Here is a 19,821-nt window from a genome sequence, read left to right on the forward strand (position 1 = left end):
AGGACCGTCTGTGTCTAAGGTAGTAATGTCTAAGGTAGGACCCAATCCAAATTGTCTTGAGAAAAAAAAATATATTGTCTCCCATAACTAAAAAGTCAGGTGACTATAAATGGTGTAAGGGTTCAAACGAAGACACAAGGATTTGGTTTCTTTGCTTTGCATTCCATTGTCTTAGCATTATTGTCAGGTTCCACATGATGGTCTCTAGCACCTTTAGGCTCTCTCCTTGCTGTGGTAAGATAGCTACAGTAACTCCAGCCTCAGATCCTCTAAAATTAAAGATCAGGGGTAAGGAGAGTTTTGTTTTGTTTTAACATCATTTATTTGAATAAAAGTCCTGGGCTACCTGTGAAACACTCTGTTCAGAGGGAATGGAATGCTCTAATTGGCTTAAGTCTAGGCCTCATGCTGCTCTACTCAAACCACACAGGCCAAGAGTAAGGAAGAGGTTGTTCCAAAGAGAAATTCTTTTTAGTCTGCGGCCATACCACCTGAATGCGCGGATCTCATCTGATCTCGGAAGTTAAGCAAGGTCGGGCCTGGTTAGTACTTGGATGGGAGAAATTCTTTTTAGCTAGGAAAAGAGTTAATATGTGCAGGGTAACAAAAGCAACAATTATTAAGTGCTTATTATGTGTCAGGCACTCTACTGGACATTTTACATACTTTTTCTCATTTTATCATCATAGCCAACTTGTAAAGTATTAGCCCCATTTTATATAAGAAAGAAAACAAAAGACAGTATCAGGAAGATAAGCTAGGTGAGAGTTTCAATAAGAAGGGGGTCAAGTGCAGAGAATGGTGATCTTGTAAAAATATCATTTATTAGGGTTTTTAAAAAATTGAAATAAATAAAGGAAACACACTTGGGTCATAATACTATCACTTAGATAATCTTATATTAAATATATAAATGGATAGATAAATAAAATATTATAAACATTGTTAAAAACTTCAAACAGTACAGAAACATATAAAATGAGAATTAAAAACTTTCCTTCTCATCCCAGTGTCCCTACCCTCCCAAAGGTCTCCATTATTAAGTGACTTTTATATTAATATCTTCCTAGAAAAATGTTTTGTTATCCACCAACTTAAATATGTGTCACTTTGCATTTACCCAAAAGGAGATGAATTACATGATACTGCTGTATATCTTGCTTTTGTCATTTAACATAGACATCTTTCTATATCAGCGCATATAGATTTATCTCATTTTTTAAATAGTTGTACAGCATTCTAGTATATCAGTTAAGTGTGCTTTTTTATGGTAGTTGAATTAAAAGCATGAATTAAAGATGATTACATATTTTTAAGTTTGTGAATCACATGGTTTGTTGGTTAGCATTTATTAGGCTACCCTGCAAAAGAATGATAAATATAGCCAATAAGATTAATATTGAAGTATGGCTATTCATCATAGCTATTATAGAATTGCAAGGAAACGTAAATACCACACCTTACACATGCACTTTAGCAAATGCATACAGTAATTGAGGTAAGATGGGAATTGGAGATCTTTATTAACTGTATTTTTATTTGAATGCCTGTTTCCTTTCCTTGTTAAGTGTTTGAGTCTGTGCCTGGAAATGGTGAGCTGGCCTCTCTCTCCTCCCTGCCATACAAGAGATTTCAGCTCTAGTTTGTAGGTTCTATGATGGGACCAGTCTGAATAAAAGATCTTCCTCTCTCCTTTCTCTTTGGAGAAGAGACACAGGAGTCTGATCAGAGCTGGCAATTTAGGGGACTGTTGATAAAAACTGTACTTCTTTTAATAGGGCCTCGGGGAGCAGTAAGCAAGCCAGTTATCTCTATTAATATCAACACTTTAGGGCTAGCCAATATGTAAATGACCTAAAGAGAACTTGGTATAAATATGCTTGTGATCTAACTCTTGCATTTCTTATCTATCCTGAACATTCTTGTTCACTACTTGAGATTTTTCTGCCACTTCTTATCTGTAGGTACATTCTTGTTGAAAAGTCATGTCGTCCCTATTTCCTACCTAAAATTTTTCTTGTTAGTGCTTTTACCTCTTGGTTTTATTTTTAAAATCTAATTCTTTCCTTTTTTCTTTTTTTAAAAACCATCTTAACCATTTATAAGTGTACAGTTAAGTGGCATTAAGTACATTCACTGTTGTGCTATTGTCACTTCCATCCATCCATCCATCCACAGAACTCTTTTTATCTCGCAAAGCTGAAACTCTGTACCTGTTAAACAATAACTCCCTGTTCCTCCTTCTCCCAGCCCCTGGCAGCCACCATTCTACTTCTTGTCTGTGAATTTGACTACTCTAGGTACTTTAACATAAGTGGAATAATACAGTATTTGTCCTTTTGTGAATGGCATATTTTGATTAGCATAATGCTTAGATCTTATTCTTAACACTAATTCTTAATTCCATTTTCTTGGCTCTAACTCTATTCCATATTATAAACACATATATCCACATGGGTATATAATTTATAAACATTTAAATTTCTAATTTTTGATAATACTATACAGAGTTCTGTAATGAACAGATTTGTCTATATAGTCAGTCCCCAACTTACAATGGTTCAACATAAATTTTTTTACTTTTTGATGGTGCAAAAGTGATATTCATTCAGCCAAAACTATACTTCAAATTTTAAATTTTGATCTCCTTCCGGGCTACTGATATGTGGTATGATACTGTCTTAGGATGCCGGGCACAGGGTAAACAGCCTATACTGTACAGTGCATTGTGTTGCCGGATGATTTTGCCCAATTGTAGGCTAATGTTAAGTGTGCTGAGCATGTTTAAAGTAGGCTAGGCTAAGCTAAAGATGTTTGGTAGGTTAGGTATATTAAATGAATTTTCCACTCAATGGGTTTATCAAATATAGCCTCTTTGTAAGTTATTGAGGAGCATCTGTATGTCTTGGTGTACATTTATACACATAGGATAAATACATATGAGTAAGAATTCTTCCCAGAGAAGATTCCTTATGTAATACCTCCTTATTTGCATCAGTAGCTTCTAATTCAAAATATGGCACAGATATCAGATTGGCAGAGCCTAAGTTATTTGCCTGTGTCCCAGCTGTAAGGAAGGCTAGAGAGGAGATAATTTGGTTTTTATAATGGGAAGAAGGACTCATGGGGAATTCCCCAAACATAAGAAAGGCAGTGCCAATTTACCTGCCCTTTAATAATGTATGGGAGTATCTATTTCTCTGTAAGCCCAGCACCGGGTTTTGGGTATTTTGCATTTGGCCACTCTGGTAGCAGAACAATAGTATCTAGTTGTTTTAATTTTCATTTCTTTAATTACAATTGAGGCTAGGCATTGTTTCATGTTTTGCTTGCCCATTGACCATCTATATTTATGTTTCTATGAACTGTCGATCTGTAAGTTTTAAAAAATGGAAATACCCTATCATCATTGTCCTTTATCAAATGATTTTGAAGGGGACTGTGCATTCTTAGTTATCCTCTGTTTCTATGGTATTGCTAATCTATCCCTGTCCACTGGTTCTTTGTCCTTTGCCTCCAAACATACTGAAGTCTACCCTAATTAAAAAGGCCTTCCTAGCTACTGTTGTATTTCTTTCCTTTAACTGCTACACTTATATACTTTATACACACAGCTGACTTGGGAGGATCGCGTGAGACCAGGAATTTGAGGCCAGCCTGAGATCCCATCTCTACCAAAAAAATACAGAACTTAGCCAGGCATGGTGGTATGTGCCTGTAGTCCCAGCTACTTGGGAGGCTGAGGCAGAAAGATCAGCTTGCGCACAGGAGTTTGAGGTTGCAGCGAGCTATGATGATGCCACTGCACTCTGGCCCAGGCTACAGAACAAGACTCTGTCTCAAACAAAGAAAAAATTCTACCATGTTAAGGAATTCAAAAAACTGAAACGTAAATAAATAAATAAAAATATACATACAGAGACACACATATACTCTATATCTATACCTATATCCACACACTGTATCTATCTACACTTATATACCTTTAACTTCAACACTTATGAGCTATGCCTCCTGGCTCCATTTTTTCTCCATTCATTCATTGGACAACTGTTTATGGAATATTTATTGTAAGCAAGACATGGTTCCAGTTGCAGGGGATGTATGAATTAACAAAACAGATAAAAATTCCTGCCCTCATGGACCTTTCGTTTTAGAAAGTGGCAATAGTAAGTGAAATACCCAGTATGACAGATGGATGTAAATATGATATACAGGGAAGGCTTTACTGAGAAGGTGACTTTTGGGCAAAGATATAAAGGAGGATAGGAAAGTAAGCCATTCAGCTGTCTGGAGGAAGGGATTCCAGGCAGAGAGTACAATACGTAAAAAAGCCCTGAGGCAGGATCATGCTTACTTAGTATGTTGGAAAGAAAAGCACAGATGCCAGTGTGGCTGGAGCAGTTTGGGTGAAAGGGGAGAGAGGCAGGAGATGAGGTCAGAGAAATGATGAGTATATTACACAGGGCTCTCCAGAGAAGCAGAAACAATATGAGATATATACAGGCTTACCTCAGAGATATTGAGTATTTACCTCTACACTTATATACTTTATATACACGTACACATACATGCATACAGTCTCTCTCTCTGTATATATATTAATAGTTCCAGACCACTACAATAAAACAAATAGTGTGAATCACATGAATTTTTGGGGTTCCCACTGGATATAAAAGTTATGTTTATACTTTACTGTAGTTCTATTAAGTATGCAGTAACATTATGTCTAAAAAATGTACATACCATAATTCAAAAATACTTTATTGCTGAAAAATACTAGCAATCATCTGAGCCTTCAGCAGATTGTAATCTTTCTGCTGGTGGAGGTCTTGTCTCAATGTTGATGGCTGCTGGCTGATCAGTGTGGTGGTTGCTGAAGGTTGGGGTGGCTGTGATAATTTCTTAAAGTATGGCAACAATAAAGTTTGCCACATTGATTGACTCTTCCTCTCACAAATGATTTCTCTGTGGCATGCGATGCTGTTTGATAACATTTTACCCAAATTCTTAGAACTGCTTTCAAAGTTGGAGTGAATCTTCTCCAACCCTGCTGCTTCTTTATCAACTAAGTTTATATAATAGTCTAAATCCTTTGTTGTGTTTTTAACAGTGTTCACGGCATCTTCACCGGGAGTAGATTCCGTCTCAAGAAACCACTTTCTTGCCTATCCATAAGAATCAACTCTTTATTCATTCAGATTTTATCATGAGATTGCAGCAATTCAGTCATATCTTTAGGCTCTACTTCTCATTCTAGTTCTCATGCTATGTCCACCACATCTGCAGTTACTTCCTCCACTGAAGTCTTGGACCCTTCTCTAAGTCATCCATGAGGATTGGAATCAACTTCTTCCAAATTCCTGTTCATGTTGATATTTTGACCTCCTCCTATGAATCACGAATGTTCTTAATGGCATCTTGAATAGTGAATCCTTTCCAGAAGGTTTTCAATTGACTGCCCAGATATATCAGAGGAATCACTCTCTGTGGCGGCTGTAGCCTTATGAAATGTATTCAGTAATAAGACTTGAAAGTCCAAATTACTCTGATCCATGGGCTGAAGAATGGATGTTGTGTTAGCAGGCATGAAAACTACATTCATCTCCTTCTACATCTCCATTAGAGATCTTGGGTGACTAGGTGCATTGTCAATGAGCAGTAATATTTTGAAAGGAATCTTTTTTCTTTTGAGCAGTAATTTTCAACAAGCGTGCTTAAAATATTCAGTAAACCATGATGTGCACAGATGTGCTATCATCCAGGCTTTCTGGTTCCATCAATAGAGCATAGGCAGAGTAGATTTAGAATAATTCTTAAGGGCCCTAGGATTTTTTGGAATGGGAAACAAGCATTGGCTTCAACTTAAAGTTACCAGCTGCATTAGTCTCTAACAAAAGAGTCAGCCTATCCTTTGAAGCTTTGAAGCCAGGTATTGACTTCTCTTCTCTAGTTATAAGTCCTAGATGGCATCTTCTTCCAATATAAGGCTATTTCGTCTACATTGAAAATGTGTCATTTAGTGTAGATACCTCCATCAATTATCTTATTAGCAAGATCTTCTGGATAACTTGCTGCAGCATCTACTTTAGCACTGTCTGCTTCTTGTACTTTCATGTTATGGAGACAGCTTGTTTCCTTAAATCTCATTAACCAGCCTCTGCTAGATTCAGACTTTTCTTCTGCAACTTCCTCACCTCTTTTACTCTTCATTGAATTGAAGAGAGTTAGAGCCTTGCTCTGGATTAGACTTTGGTTTAAGGGAAGGTTGTGGCTCATTTACTCTTCTATTCAGACCAGTAAAACTTTGTCCATATCGACAATAAGGCTGTTTCACTTTCTTATTTATATGTTCACTGGAGTAGCACTTTTAATTTCTTTCAAGAACTTCTCCTTTACATTTACAACATGGTTAACTGTTTGGCGTAAGAGGCCTAGCTTTCAGCTTATCTTGGCTTTTGACATGCCTTCCTCGCTAAGCTTGATAATTTCTAGCTTTTGATTTAAAGTGAGAGACACCTGTCTCTTTCTTTCACTTGAACACTTAGAGGCCATTGTGAGATTATTAGTTTACCAAGTTTCAATATTTTTGTGTCTCAGGGAATAGGGAAGCCTGAGGGGAGAGAGAGAGAAAGAGAGAGATATGGGGGAATGATTGGTCAGTGAATAGTCGGAACACACATTTATTGATTAAGTTTGCCATCTTATATGGGCATGGTTCATGGTGCCCGAAAACTATTACAATAGAAACATCAAAGATCACAGATCACAGATCACCATAACAGATATAATAATAATGAAAAAGTTTGAAATATTGCTACAATTACCAAAATGTGACACAGGGACACAAAGTGAGCACATTATTGGAACAATGGGGCCAATAGACTTGATGGATACATTATTGCCACAGACCTTCAATTTGTAAAAAACACAGTGTCTGTGAAGCACAATAAAGTGAAGCACAATAAAACTAGGTATGCCTGTGTGTACATATATGTTGTTATACATATATAGGATACATGTATATATAGCACCTATAAATAGACAAATGGATCTATATACATATATAGGATACATGTATATATAGCGCCTATAAATAGACAAATGGATCTATCTATCTGAAGAGAGAAAATTTAAGAAATTGGCTCTCATGATTGTGGGGGCTGGCAAGGCTGAAATCCACAGGGCAATGCTGTCCAGTAGGTTGGAAATTCAGGTAAGGGTTGATGTTGATCAGATGTTGAATCTGATGGCTGGAAACTCAGGCAGAATTTCTGTGTTGTGTAGAGGCGGAATTCCTTCTTGGGAAACCTTGGTCTTTGTTCTTAAGGCCATCAACTGACTGAATGAAGGATAATGTACTTTACTTAAAGTTAGCTGATTGAAATGTTATAATCACCTCTAAAAAATACTTTTATAGCAACATTTAAAATTTTTTTTAATTTTAATTTTTTTTAAATTGAAAAATAATTTTATATATTTATGGGGTACATAGTGATGTTTCATTATATATAATGTGTAATGATCAGATCAGGGTAATTAGAGTATCCATAATCTCAAATATATATCATTTCTTTGTGTTGAGAATATTTAATATTCTCTTTATAGCTATTTAAAACTATATAATATATTATTGTTAACTATAGTTATCCTGCAGTGGTATAGAACACTAGAACTTTTTCTTCCTATCTGGCTGTAATTTTGTATCCCTTCCTATCCCTCTCTCCCCACTACCTTTCCCAGCCTCTAGTATCCTCTGTTCTACTTTTTACTTAACAAAAGTTGAAATCAACTTTTTTTTAGCTTTCACATGTGAATGAAAACATGCAGTGTTTAACTTTCTGTTCCTGCCTTATTTCACTTAACATAATGTCTTCCAATTCCATCCATGTTGCTGTGAATGACAGGGTTTCACTCTTTTTTATGCCTGAATAATATTCCATGGTGTATATAGACTAATTTTTTTAATCCATTCATTTGTTATTAGATTGTTATTAGGTTGATTCCATGATATATATATATATATACCACATTTTCTTTATCCATCATCTGTTGGAGGTGGTGGTAGAACATGGGGGTGCAAATGTTTCTTTGATACTTCCTTTCCTTTGGATAAAATCCCAGTAGTGGGACTGCTGGATCATATGGTACTTATATTTGTAGTTTTCTAAGAAATCTCCTTACTGTTCTCCATAGTGGCTATACTAGTTTACTTTCCTACCAACGGTGTATAAGAGTTCCCTTTTATCCATATCTTTGACAGCATTTGTTATATTTTATCTTTTTAGTAATAGCCATCCAAACTGGGGTGAGATGACATGTCATCGTGGCTTTTTTCTTTTTCCTGAGGCACGGTCTCTCTCTGTTGCCTGGGCTTGAGTGCAGTGGCATCATCAGAGCTCACTGCAACCTCAAATTCCTGGGCTCAAGCAATTCTCCTGCCTCAACCTCCCGAGTAGCTGGGACTAGAGGTCACACCACCACACCCAGCTAATTTTTCCTATTTTTAGTAGAGAAAGGGTCTCATTCTTGCTCAGGCTGGTCTCAAACTCCTGACCTCAAACAATCCTCCTGCCTTGGCTTCCCAGAGTGCTAGGATTATAGGCATGAGCCAACGCACCTGGCCCCATCATGGTTTTGATGTGTATTTTCCTGATGATTGATAATGTGGAGCATTTTTTTTCATACATTTTTTTGGCTAGTTGTATGTCTTTTTTAGAGAAATGTTTGTTCAGATCATTTGCCCATTTTAAAATCAGATTTTGTTTGTTTGTTTGCTGATGAGATGTTTTGAGCTGCTTGTATATTCTGGATATTAATCATCTATTGAATGAATAGTTTGCAAATATTTTCTCCCAGTCTGTAGATTATTTTTTTCAATATGTTGATTGTTTCTTTTGCTGTGCAGGAGCTTTGTTGTTTGATATAGTCCCATTTGTTTATTTTTGCTTTTGTTGCCTGTGGTGTTGAGCTCTGATTCATAAAATTGTTTCCCAGACCAATATCCTGAAGTGTATTCCCTATTTTCCTTCTAGTAGTTTTGTAGTTTCAGGTCTTATATTTAGGCCTTTGATCCATTTTGAGTTGATTTTTGCACAGGGTAAGAGCTGGGAGTCTAGTTTCAGTCTTCTACTTATGGATATCCAGTTTTTCCAGCATCATTTATTGAAGAGACTGTCCTTTCCCCAATGAATGTTCTTGGCACCTTTGTCAAAAATCACTTGACTATAGATACATGGATTAATTTCTGGGTTCTCTATTCTGTTCCATTGATACTCCTGCTGAACATAGACATAAAAATCCTCAACTAAATACTAGCAAACTGAATCCAACAACACATCAAAAAGATGATACACCGTGATCATGTAGGATTTATCCCAGGAATGCAAAGATGGTTCAACATATGCAAATAAATAAACATCATACATCACTTCAATAGAATGATGGGCAAAAGCCATATAATCATCTCAATAGATGCGGAAGCATTTGATAAAATCCAATATCCCTTCATGATAAAAACTCTCAATAAATTACCTCAATTACTCTCAAAAAGTAGCTCAATATAATAAAGGTGGTATGTGACAAACCCACAGCTAACATCTTACTGAATGGGTAAAAGTCGAAAACTTTTCCTCTAGGGACTAGAACAAAACAAGGATGCCCACTCTCACCACTCTTATTTAACACAGTATTGGAAGTTCTAGCCAGAGCAATTAGGCAAGAGAAAGGAATAAAGGGCATCCAAAGTGGAAAGGAGGAAAACAAATTGTCCCTAATTGCAGATGACATGATTTTATATATAGAATAATCTAAAGACTCTACCAAAAAGCTCTTAGAACTGATAAATGAGTTTAGTACAGTTACAGGATACAAAATCAATATACAAAAATCTGTAGCACTTCTATACATGAACTACAAACTAACTGAAAAATAAATCAGGAAGGCAATCCCATTTATAATAGCTACAAAAAAAATGCCTAAGAATAAATTTAACTGAGGAGGTAAGCTCTACAAGGAAAACTACAAAACACTGATGAAAGAAATTAAAGAAGGCACAAACAAATGGAAAGGCATCCCATGATCACGGATTGGAAGAATTAATTTTGTTAAAATGACAATACTATCCAAAGCAATCTACAGGTTCAGTGCAATCCCTATCAAAATACGAATGACAGGCTGAGTGTGGTGGCTCACACCTGTAATCCTAGCACTTGGGGAGGCCGAGGTGGGAGGATCACTTGAGGCCAGGAGTTCGAGACCAACCTGAGCAAGAGCAAGACCTCATCTCTGCAAAAAAATAGAAATATTAGCTGGGTGTGCTGGCAGGCACGTGTAGTCCTACCACCTTAGGAGGCTGAGGCAGGAGGATCACTTGAGCCCAGGAGTTCAAGGTTGAAGTGAGCTATTATGAGGCCACTCTAACCTGGGTAACACAGCAAGACCCTGTCTCAAAAAACAAAAACAAAAAACAAACAAAAAAAACTAATGACATTCCTACACAAATAAGAAAAACAGTCTAAAATTTGTATGGAATCCCACAGAAAACCCTGTATAGACAAGGCAATCCTGAGGAAAAAGAACAAAGCTTCAGGCATCACACCATAAGACTTCAAAAAATACTGTAAAGATGTAGTAACTAAAACAGCATGGTACTGGCATACAGCAACATTTAGACTAGTGCTGGCCAAAACAACTGAGCACTATAGTCCAACCAAGTTGATGCATTAAGTTAAACAGTGAGAGTGGAGATCAATAAGAGCCTTGGACAGCATTGTAAAAACTTTAACTCTGAATGAGATAGGAAGCTGCTGGAGAATTTTTAGCATAAAAGTGCCAAGTCTTATTTTAAACAGTCATGTTGGCTGCTTTGGTGAGCATAGATTGTAGAGGGGCTAGGAGACCACTTAGGAAGCTATTGTAGTAATTCTGATTAAGGGAAGATGGCACCTTGGACTGTTATCATAGTAATGGGAGCAGTGAAAAGTTTTATATTTTGAAGATAAAGCCAACACATTTTTTTTTTTACAACTTGGATTTGGTATGTGAGAGAACAGTCAGTGATGACTCTAAGGTGTTTGCAACTGGAAGAATGGAATTGCCATTTACTGAGATAGGTAATACTGTGGGAGAAGCAAAGTTGGAGGGAGGATCAGGGGTTTAATTTGAATCTCATTAAATTTGAGATGTCTGTTAGACATTCAAATAGAGTTGTCAAATGGATAGAAAAGCCTGGGGTTCAGTGGAGAGATGTGAACTAGAGATATGAAATTGGGAGTTATCCCTATGTAGTGAATATATTTAAATTTATATTAATCCATGAAACAAATGAGTTCACCATGGCAGTGAGTATAGATACAGAAGAGGTACAAAAACTGAACCCACTTTTAAGGCTGAGCATATTAGAAGAAATTAACATTTGGTTATTCCGTCTATAGCAGCTGTCTCCAACCTTTTTGGCACCAGGGAGTATTTTCATGGAAGACAATTTTCCCACGGATGGGGGTAGGGGTGTGCAGGGAGGCATGGTTTTGGGGTGATTCAAATGCATTACATTTATTATACACTTATATTATTATTACCTTGTAATATATAATGAAATAATTATACAACTTACCATAGGTTGGGGACCCCCTACTCTGTAGCTCTCTGCAATTCCTTTCCCTCCATAAACTTCTAGTGAGTAAATGCTAACACTCTTAGCAGGATTGAAAAGAACTCCCACAGAGTTTCCTATGCTCCTAATAAGATATTCCTCTTTTTGCCTTACAATACTCTGCATCGACACTACAAATTGCTTAAGAGACCAGTTCCAAGAAGAAGGTTACAATTTAAATTGATTATCCATTTTTTCTTTTTTCTTTTTTTAATTTTTTTTTTTTTTTTGAGACAGAGTCTCACTCTGTTGCCCGGGCTAGAGTGCCATGGCATCTGCCTCGCTCACAGCAACCTCAAACTCCTGGGCTCAAACAATCCTTCTGCCTCAGCCTCCCGAGTAGCTGGGACTACAGGCACGTGCCACCATGCCAGACTAATTTTTTTCTCTATATAATTTTAGTTGTCCAGATCATTTCTTTCTATTTTTAGTAGAGACAGGGTCTCGCTCTTGCTCAGGCTGTTCTCGAACTCCTGACCTCGAGCAATCCTCCCGCCTCGGCCTCCCAGAGTGCTAGGATTATAGGCGTGAGCCACTGCGCCCGGCCTATCCATCTTTTCTTAAGAGACCTTTGGGACTCTGCTATCTTATATTCCTGTTTACCTCAGTCTGCACATTCAAGACTCTTAATTCCCTGAATTAGTTTATTAGTTTTAGCTGTTGATGACAGTAACTTAATTATGATAAAACTATTCTGTATCATTTAAAAGTTCAAATAGGTGATACCGGATTGATATGACTTTCCACAAGGTTGGGAATTGTGGCTCTTTCTATCCTGCTGTGTTATACACGGCCTTGATGGCATGGCATGGGGAGTGTTACTCTTTTTTTTTCAGATTTTTATTTGCCAGTTATGCTGTGATTTTATATAATTTTTATAAGAGATAATAAAATGACTTCTTTAGTAACTCACTTTTCACATTGTTACTCTGGGTCACTATTACTATTAGTCATTGTATCTACCCCTCACTGAATGTATTAAAACTCACATTGAGCCACTAGGCTGATGATTTGTAATATCTTCATGTGGGTTTCAGAATTGTTAATGCCCTCTGTGGCCATGCCTAGTTTTGAGGACAACTGGGAAACATAGTCTTTATTCTAGGCGATCAGGTGTACAGCAAAACTTCAGATTTTTATACCACAGAAGCAAAGATGCCTGGATATTGGAGGGTAGTCAGCTGTTTCTACCATATCCCACCATCTGAAACTCTTAGCTCTTCATCATTTAAATCCTTCCGGAACTGTGTTGTCATTAGCCAAGTTGGTGTCCTTAACCTTTACTCTGAATGATCTCTTTACTTTCATAGTCTAACTTAAATCTGGATGTTCCCAAGGATATGTCTTTTCCTATAGATCTTTCAAGTAGAGGCTATTTTGCCTCCCAGATTCCCATGTGCCAAAGGGCCTTGTTTCTCATTACTGTGTCTGGACAATTGATTCTCTTTTTCCTTCTCTAAAATCTCCTCATCCTTTTGAAACAAATCTTACCAGATGAAACCATTCTCTGCACTGCTTTTTTGCAGTCATCTGCAGATATCTTTGCTATTACTGCATCCAATGAATATTTTAGCATATGGCTATTTTTCTCTATCTCCACCATTCTTCTTATCACTATTCTCAGTGATTTAAATATCCACAAATCAATCTAGTCCATTCCCTGGCCTGTCAGTTCCTTGACCTCAGCCACTCATTTTCACAGTCATAACCTACCTTGTCATTACCAATATCTATACTCTTTCTGAAATCTGTTTTAAGCATTCCATTGTCTGAATATCTCCACTTGTTTTAGCTAGTTAACTTCCTCTTGAATTTTAATGCCAACAGAATCTTCAGGCTTCAATAGGATTTCCAGGCCATTTAATCTACTACCTTTTCATGTTCTTGGTAATTTCATCTTATTCTTTGGCTTTTAATATGAACACTGTGCTGAAAACTCTCAAACTGATATCTAATTGATATCTCCAACTCCAGTCTCTCCCTTAACTCCATACTTACTATATTACATCCAGTTTCTCCTTGACGTTTCCATTGGAATATCTAAGAGACACCTTAAACTTAGCATATCCAAAACAGATTTTTTGATATCACCCCTTCCAACCTGTTCCTCAGTCTTCCTCATTTCAGAAAATGGCAACTCTATTCTACCTGTTGGAACCTTAGAGTCATTTTTTATTAATCTTTCTCTTAAACTCAATTCATCAGCAAATCCTGTGGAATCTTTCTTCAAAATATATTTAGAATATGACAACTTCATACTGCTTGTATGACTGCCTTCCTTTATCCAAGCCACTTTCATTTCTTTTCTGGATTATTGAAATCCTAACTGGTCTCCCTACTGCCACTCGTATTCATATTTCCTCCTGATTATCTGTTTATTGCAGACCATCCGTAGTGACCATTTTAAAATGTGTCAGATCATATTGCTCCTTTACTCATAACCCCTCCACTGGCTTCTCAGTTCATTCAGAAGAAAAACCAAAGCTTTTATTGTGACTTTCTAAGTCCGTACATTATCTATGTCCCTCCTCTCTTCCCTACTTTCCAGCCAGTCCCTTCATTCATTTTATTTTAGCCATATTGGCCTTTGTGTTATGACTTAGCTTTAAAAGGATTATGGGCTGATATATTTAGAAGAGGTATGTAAAGGAATAGGAAGATCAGTTCTGGGACCACTGCAATAATTGAGATAGGAGCTAATGGTGGCTTTCAACTATGCTGGAGGTGCTGAGAAGTGACCAGATTTGGAGTATATTTTGGTGGTTGGACTGTCAGATTTTGCTAGGCACATTTTTTCCTCTCAAGCATCAAAAATGTTGACTCACACTGCACCAAAGACAACTTACAAATGATTTTTAGTAACAAAGGCATAGTTGCTGCTACCTGTTCCTTGTGTAAAGTTGCTGTTATCTATACCCTTGAAATTTTCTTTCTGTTATCTGTACACCAGCCCCAGCCCCAATACCACCGGTTGGTCAGTCTGATCCTCAGTAACCAATTCCTTTAGGCAGATAAAAATGCCTCAATGCAGCATTCAGGCAGTTCTGCACTTCCCCGAATTGCCTATGCTTTAATATTACCTTTCCCTTATGGTTTTATTGAATCCCACATCAAAATGCACATATCGCTCATGCAGATGATCTCAGTTGCATGGAATGCAAGGGCAAGATCTTTCTGAGCAAGGGAGAATCTTCCCAATGTTAGGATGCCACTCTCATCTTTCTCTGATTCTCTGGCACCATGTTTCTGACTGGTTGGTGATTTCTTTCTTATAAAAAACATATTGCCTTTACAATTTATAGGGGATTATGATTTCTTCTGGTGGGGAATTATCCTAATTATTATGAATTTTGGCAGTTTGAGGTTTTCTGATGTATAATACATCATGCCTTTGCCAAAGATCTTTTAAGTTTCTGATTGTAATAGTATATTCAGCTTTTGTATATATTTTCTTGTCTATTGTGTTGTCATTTCTAGAAGCAACAATTTGTTTGCCTTTCTTCTTTTAAAATCTTTATAAGCTGAAGAAATTTAAATTATTATGAAAAAGCAGCATTTTGTAAAATGTTATCACTCTTTTTTCCTTTTCTAATTGGAGGAGGTCTGTGGAAGGGAAGAAATTTTGAGGAAGATGGAGAACTTCTAAGGGCCAAAAAAGTGAACCTGTGAAGCGTGCCTGGGAGAGATTGTATTCAAGCTCTGGCTATGCCACACATAGTTTCATACTTTTGAAGTTCGACAGAAATCACCCTAAGAGAACTAGAAGAGAGAGATGTGAAAAGAGTGCTTTGAAACTCAACTTTATTCAGCACCTTGCTGATCTAAAAGTATTACTGGATTCAGAGGAATGAAGTATCTAAGGGAAGCCTACTCAATTCCTTTTTTTTCCCCCGCTTTGAGATAGGGTCTTGCTCTGTTGCCCAGGCTAGACTGCAGTGGAGTCATCATAGCTAACTGCAAACTCAAACTCCTGGGCTCAAGGGATCCTTCTGCCTCAGCCTCTGTAGTAGCTGAGACTACAGGGAAACGCCACCATGCCCAGCTGACTTTTTCTTTTTGTAGAGAATGGGGTCTTGCTCTGTTGTTCAGGCTGGTCTCCAATTCCTGGGCTCAAGTAATCCTCCTGCCTCAGCCTCTGAAAGTGCTGGCATTATAGGTGTGAGATACTGCACCCAGCCCTAAATTCTTGTCTATAGTCAGCACCTCCTTTGATATAGTTAGCAGTAAAGAGGATTTTAGTGGTAAAGAGAATTTTTTTCCCCTTAATTATACTTTAATTAAATTTATATTTATATTTAATTTTAGGTTAGTGCCATTACTCAGAATTCAAATGTAAATTAGATTCAGACAATTTAGCATTTTCTTGATTTGTATCTTTTGATGTCTTGGTTATTTGGGGGAATGTTACTCTTCTTTTACCAAGCTTTTATTTGGCAATTACACCGTGATTTTTATGTAATTTTTATAAGCAATTTATTACCTCTTCCTTAAATAATTCACTTATTTTTCACATTACCACTGTCGTAACCATAATTGTTGGGCAGTATGTCTACCCCACTATAGAATGTAAACCCCAGATTGGGCCACTAGGTTGGTAATGTTGTATTATTCCCAGATGGGTTATGGAATTAAGGCTTTTAAAAATGTAGTTTAGCCCTTGAACATACCTTGGAAATTTAATTTATATCCACTAGACAGGACCAAAATTGATCTGCAATTGAAGACTTCCCAGTTTACAGAATCTTTTGATTTGATCTCAGGATGTGGAAATTCTTTACCTGACCAGATTTACTTAGTGGTGTTCTGGACACACAGGACTGTCTCAGGTAGGTTGTAGAAAATCCCTGGGGTTTCAACCCAATGCTCTCCATCATTCTTAGGCAGGATTGGCATATCCACTAGTTTTTTTCTTTTTTATGTATTTGATGGTGTAAGGATTGAAGGTGCTCCTTGGGGTATGAAGATGTTTTGTTTGCTTTTTTTGGTGCACATATTTGTTTTTAATGGTGACTTTATATTTTCTCTCCTTTTATTTTTACAGCGGATACAATCAAGTGACCTTTTAAAATTTTGCTGGAAGTGGAGGCATGAGACTGAAGATATCTCTTTTAAAAGAACCAAAGCATATCCTGTTAATACTTACAAACCTTACTGTGATCATCCTATTATATTAATAGTATCATTAAAAGTTTTCTTCTATTTTGAATTCTGTAATAATTGGTAAATGGATTTTTTCCATTCCTTTTATGGTAGATTATCTAAATTGTTTTTGAAATATTGAAGATCATGTGTTGCCAGTCATTCTCCAAAGCAAGCTATTAATATTTGCTCTAAATCTTACTTTCAAATTCTTACTGACATTTTTCTTACTCTACTTAAGCATTGTACTTAAGTATTTAAAAAGTAGTTTTTGTTTAGTCTAGTAGGATCTTAAAGAGAAGATTTTTGCCCCTTTTCACGGGTGCAAAAATATAATTAGAATGATCAATATTTGATAGTACACCTGACAGGAGTGGGGAACCTGTGGCCTTAGGGCCACATGTCACCTTCTGGATTCTTGAGTGCTGCCTTTTGATTGAATCCAAATTTTACGGAACAAATCCTTTTAATAAAAGATACATTGTTAATTTTCAAGCTGAAGAGTAACGTCTTTTTAGACATTCTTGACCTGATAGTCCTCCCATTCCTTCTATAATTTTAGTAGACCTATTAGTTTGTAGATAATCTGATGGGCATCTGGGGGGTGTGTGCGTGTGTGTGTGTGTGTGTGTGTGTGTGTTTTTTCTTCCTTTCTAGGTTTTACCTACATTGTTTAGGTGACACCAATTATATTATAGCAGTTTTTTTCAGAAATGGTCTAGTGATCCTTTTGTTTAGATTGTATTTTGAGTTCTGAGTATTCTGGTGCTACTTTATTACCTATTTTTGTAGACTCTTAAGAGCTTTCTGTAATCTCTTTTTTATCTTTTTGGTTTTTGCTTAATCTGTCATATTTTGAAGTATTAAAAAAATCTGGGAACATCCTATAATAATTATGGCACATTGTCTCTTTCTGTTTCCTTGAAAAAAGCAATCAAATGATTGCTCAGATAAGCCAATAAAAGTATTGGTGAGAAAAAGAAGGAAGTAAAAGGATTATATAATAACAATAAGTCAACAAACAACCCAGCCAGGAATGATCTGGCAACATAGAAATCCAGGTGTAGCAAGAGAAAACATCCTTTGTAAATAATAAACTGAAATGCTTTCTCTGCGTACACAGTTCTGCTAGGGTAAGCAGCCTTTCCTGATGGAGGAAGTGAGGGCTACTTGAGCATTTCAACTTATATAGAAATCCTTCAGATAAATCAGAAACCAAAAAAATGGGTTAAATAAAGTAAGAATTTTAAGGATCATATCTCATCCATCCAGCATTATGCATTTTGTAGGAATAGTAATTATTATATAATTGAATTATTTCCTAATTTTTTTTTTTTTTTTTTTTTGAGACAGAGTCTCACTCTGTTGCCCAGGCTAGAGTGAGTGCCGTGGCGTTAGCCTAGCTCACAGCAACCTCAAACTCCTGAGCTCAAGCGATCCTCCTGTCTCAGCCTCCCGAGTAGCTGGGACTACAGGCATGTGCCACCATGCCCGGCTAATTTTTTCTATATATATTTTTAGCTGTCCATATAATTTCTTTCTATTTTTAGTAGAGATGGGGTCTCGCTCTTGCTCAGGCTGGTCTCGAACTCCTGAGCTCAAACGATCCGCCCACCTCGGCCTCCCAGAGTGCTAGGATTACAGGCGTGAGCCACCACGCCCGGCCATTTCCTAATTTTAATGTCAACAATTTTGTATTATCAATTTAAATAAATAAAATAAAATAAAAGTTTGGTAAGATTTTAGTTTCAGTTGGTAAGCCATGTATTTTTTTTAGGTGAATTGTTATAATGTAATTTAAGGAGATTTTTACTGTTCAATTTCAGTCTTCATTTAATGCTTGATTTTTTTATTTACCAAAAGAATACATGCTTATTTTAATAACTTAAATGGCACAGATATATATATACAAGGAATATATATAAAGAAAATATATATAAAGAAAAAAGTATAATTCCTTTTTCTACCTATTCTCCAACAGTTTCATTTAGATCCTTTCATACCTTTTGATCTATTAGGTTTCTTTTGTGTATCTTCTGGCTTTCTTTATGGAATATTTTATAACACATGTTGTAAATTTTCATGTTGTCAAATCTTTTTTCGCCCTCCTTTTGGCATTTGGATTTCTTTCTTGCTGTCCATTGTTATAAATGTTTTGATAGATGTTTATTTTTCTTTATATGGAAAAAAACAGCAAAATCATAAATGAAAAATGCATTTAGAAATTTGAAAATATTTAACCCTATTTTACTTTCTTCTTCTAATCTGCATCTATGAATTATTTTACTAAGATTTAAGACTTTTTTATATGTTTTATGTCTCCTTAACATGGTGACACATCAAGAATTAGTAAGCTGTGTGGGCTGGACTACTGCTGAAGAGCTGTATTCATGTAGTGATGATCATCACATAGTGAAGTGGAACTTGTTAACTAGTGAAACAAGTCAAATAGTAAAGCTTCCTGATGATATTTACCCTATAGATCTTCACTGGTTTCCAAAAAGTTTAGGCGTAAAGAAACAGACTCAAGCAGAAAGCTTTGTCCTCACAAGTTCTGATGGTAAGTTTTTAGTAAATGTTACACGCTCATCTTTGTATTTAAAAGATATATTAGTATGATTTATGCTTTGAGTTGTTTTACAAAACTATTTATGGATCTGCATACCTTCATCCACATATTTTATTTCTGTACAGTCACTTGGTTTGTTTGTAGGCTGTAAAACTACTGTAATGGAAGAAAGTGAATTAAACTGCTATATACTGGGGTTGAATCTGGGCCTTTGGCCTTACTTTTTCAGTGTTCTTACGAGTGGAGTTAAGATATTATCAAAGTTTTAGTTTCTAATTTTTTCAAATTTAACTTAATGACTTAGCCACACTAAAAAAATATGGATATACATACGCATTTAGTTAGTGATCTCTTAAATATATCCTTTATTTTCTAGTGCATATTAATTTCCAGTTACAGAGTTGAAGATTTATATAATTTGGCCATGGATTTAGTATTATTGAATAGAAAGCATGATTTT

The 19,821-nt window shown here is 36.3% G+C and overlaps 1 protein-coding gene across 1 annotated transcript in view; it reads left to right on the forward strand.

Annotated features, from left to right (window-relative positions):
* The first annotated feature begins 16,740 nt into the window (after nucleotides 1-16,740).
* Nucleotides 16,741-19,821, forward strand: part of IFT80 (intraflagellar transport 80) — a 107,608-nt gene continuing 104,527 nt past the window's right edge. Inside the window, exons 1-2 of the mRNA XM_069472997.1 lie at nucleotides 16,741-16,777; nucleotides 19,131-19,352. Coding sequence (XP_069329098.1) covers nucleotides 16,741-16,777; nucleotides 19,131-19,352 — 259 coding nt within the window. The remainder of the gene's footprint in view (nucleotides 16,778-19,130; nucleotides 19,353-19,821) is intronic.

The sequence above is a fragment of the Eulemur rufifrons genome, chromosome 7 (assembly GCF_041146395.1).
Source record: "Eulemur rufifrons isolate Redbay chromosome 7, OSU_ERuf_1, whole genome shotgun sequence".
NCBI lineage: Eukaryota > Metazoa > Chordata > Mammalia > Primates > Lemuridae > Eulemur > Eulemur rufifrons.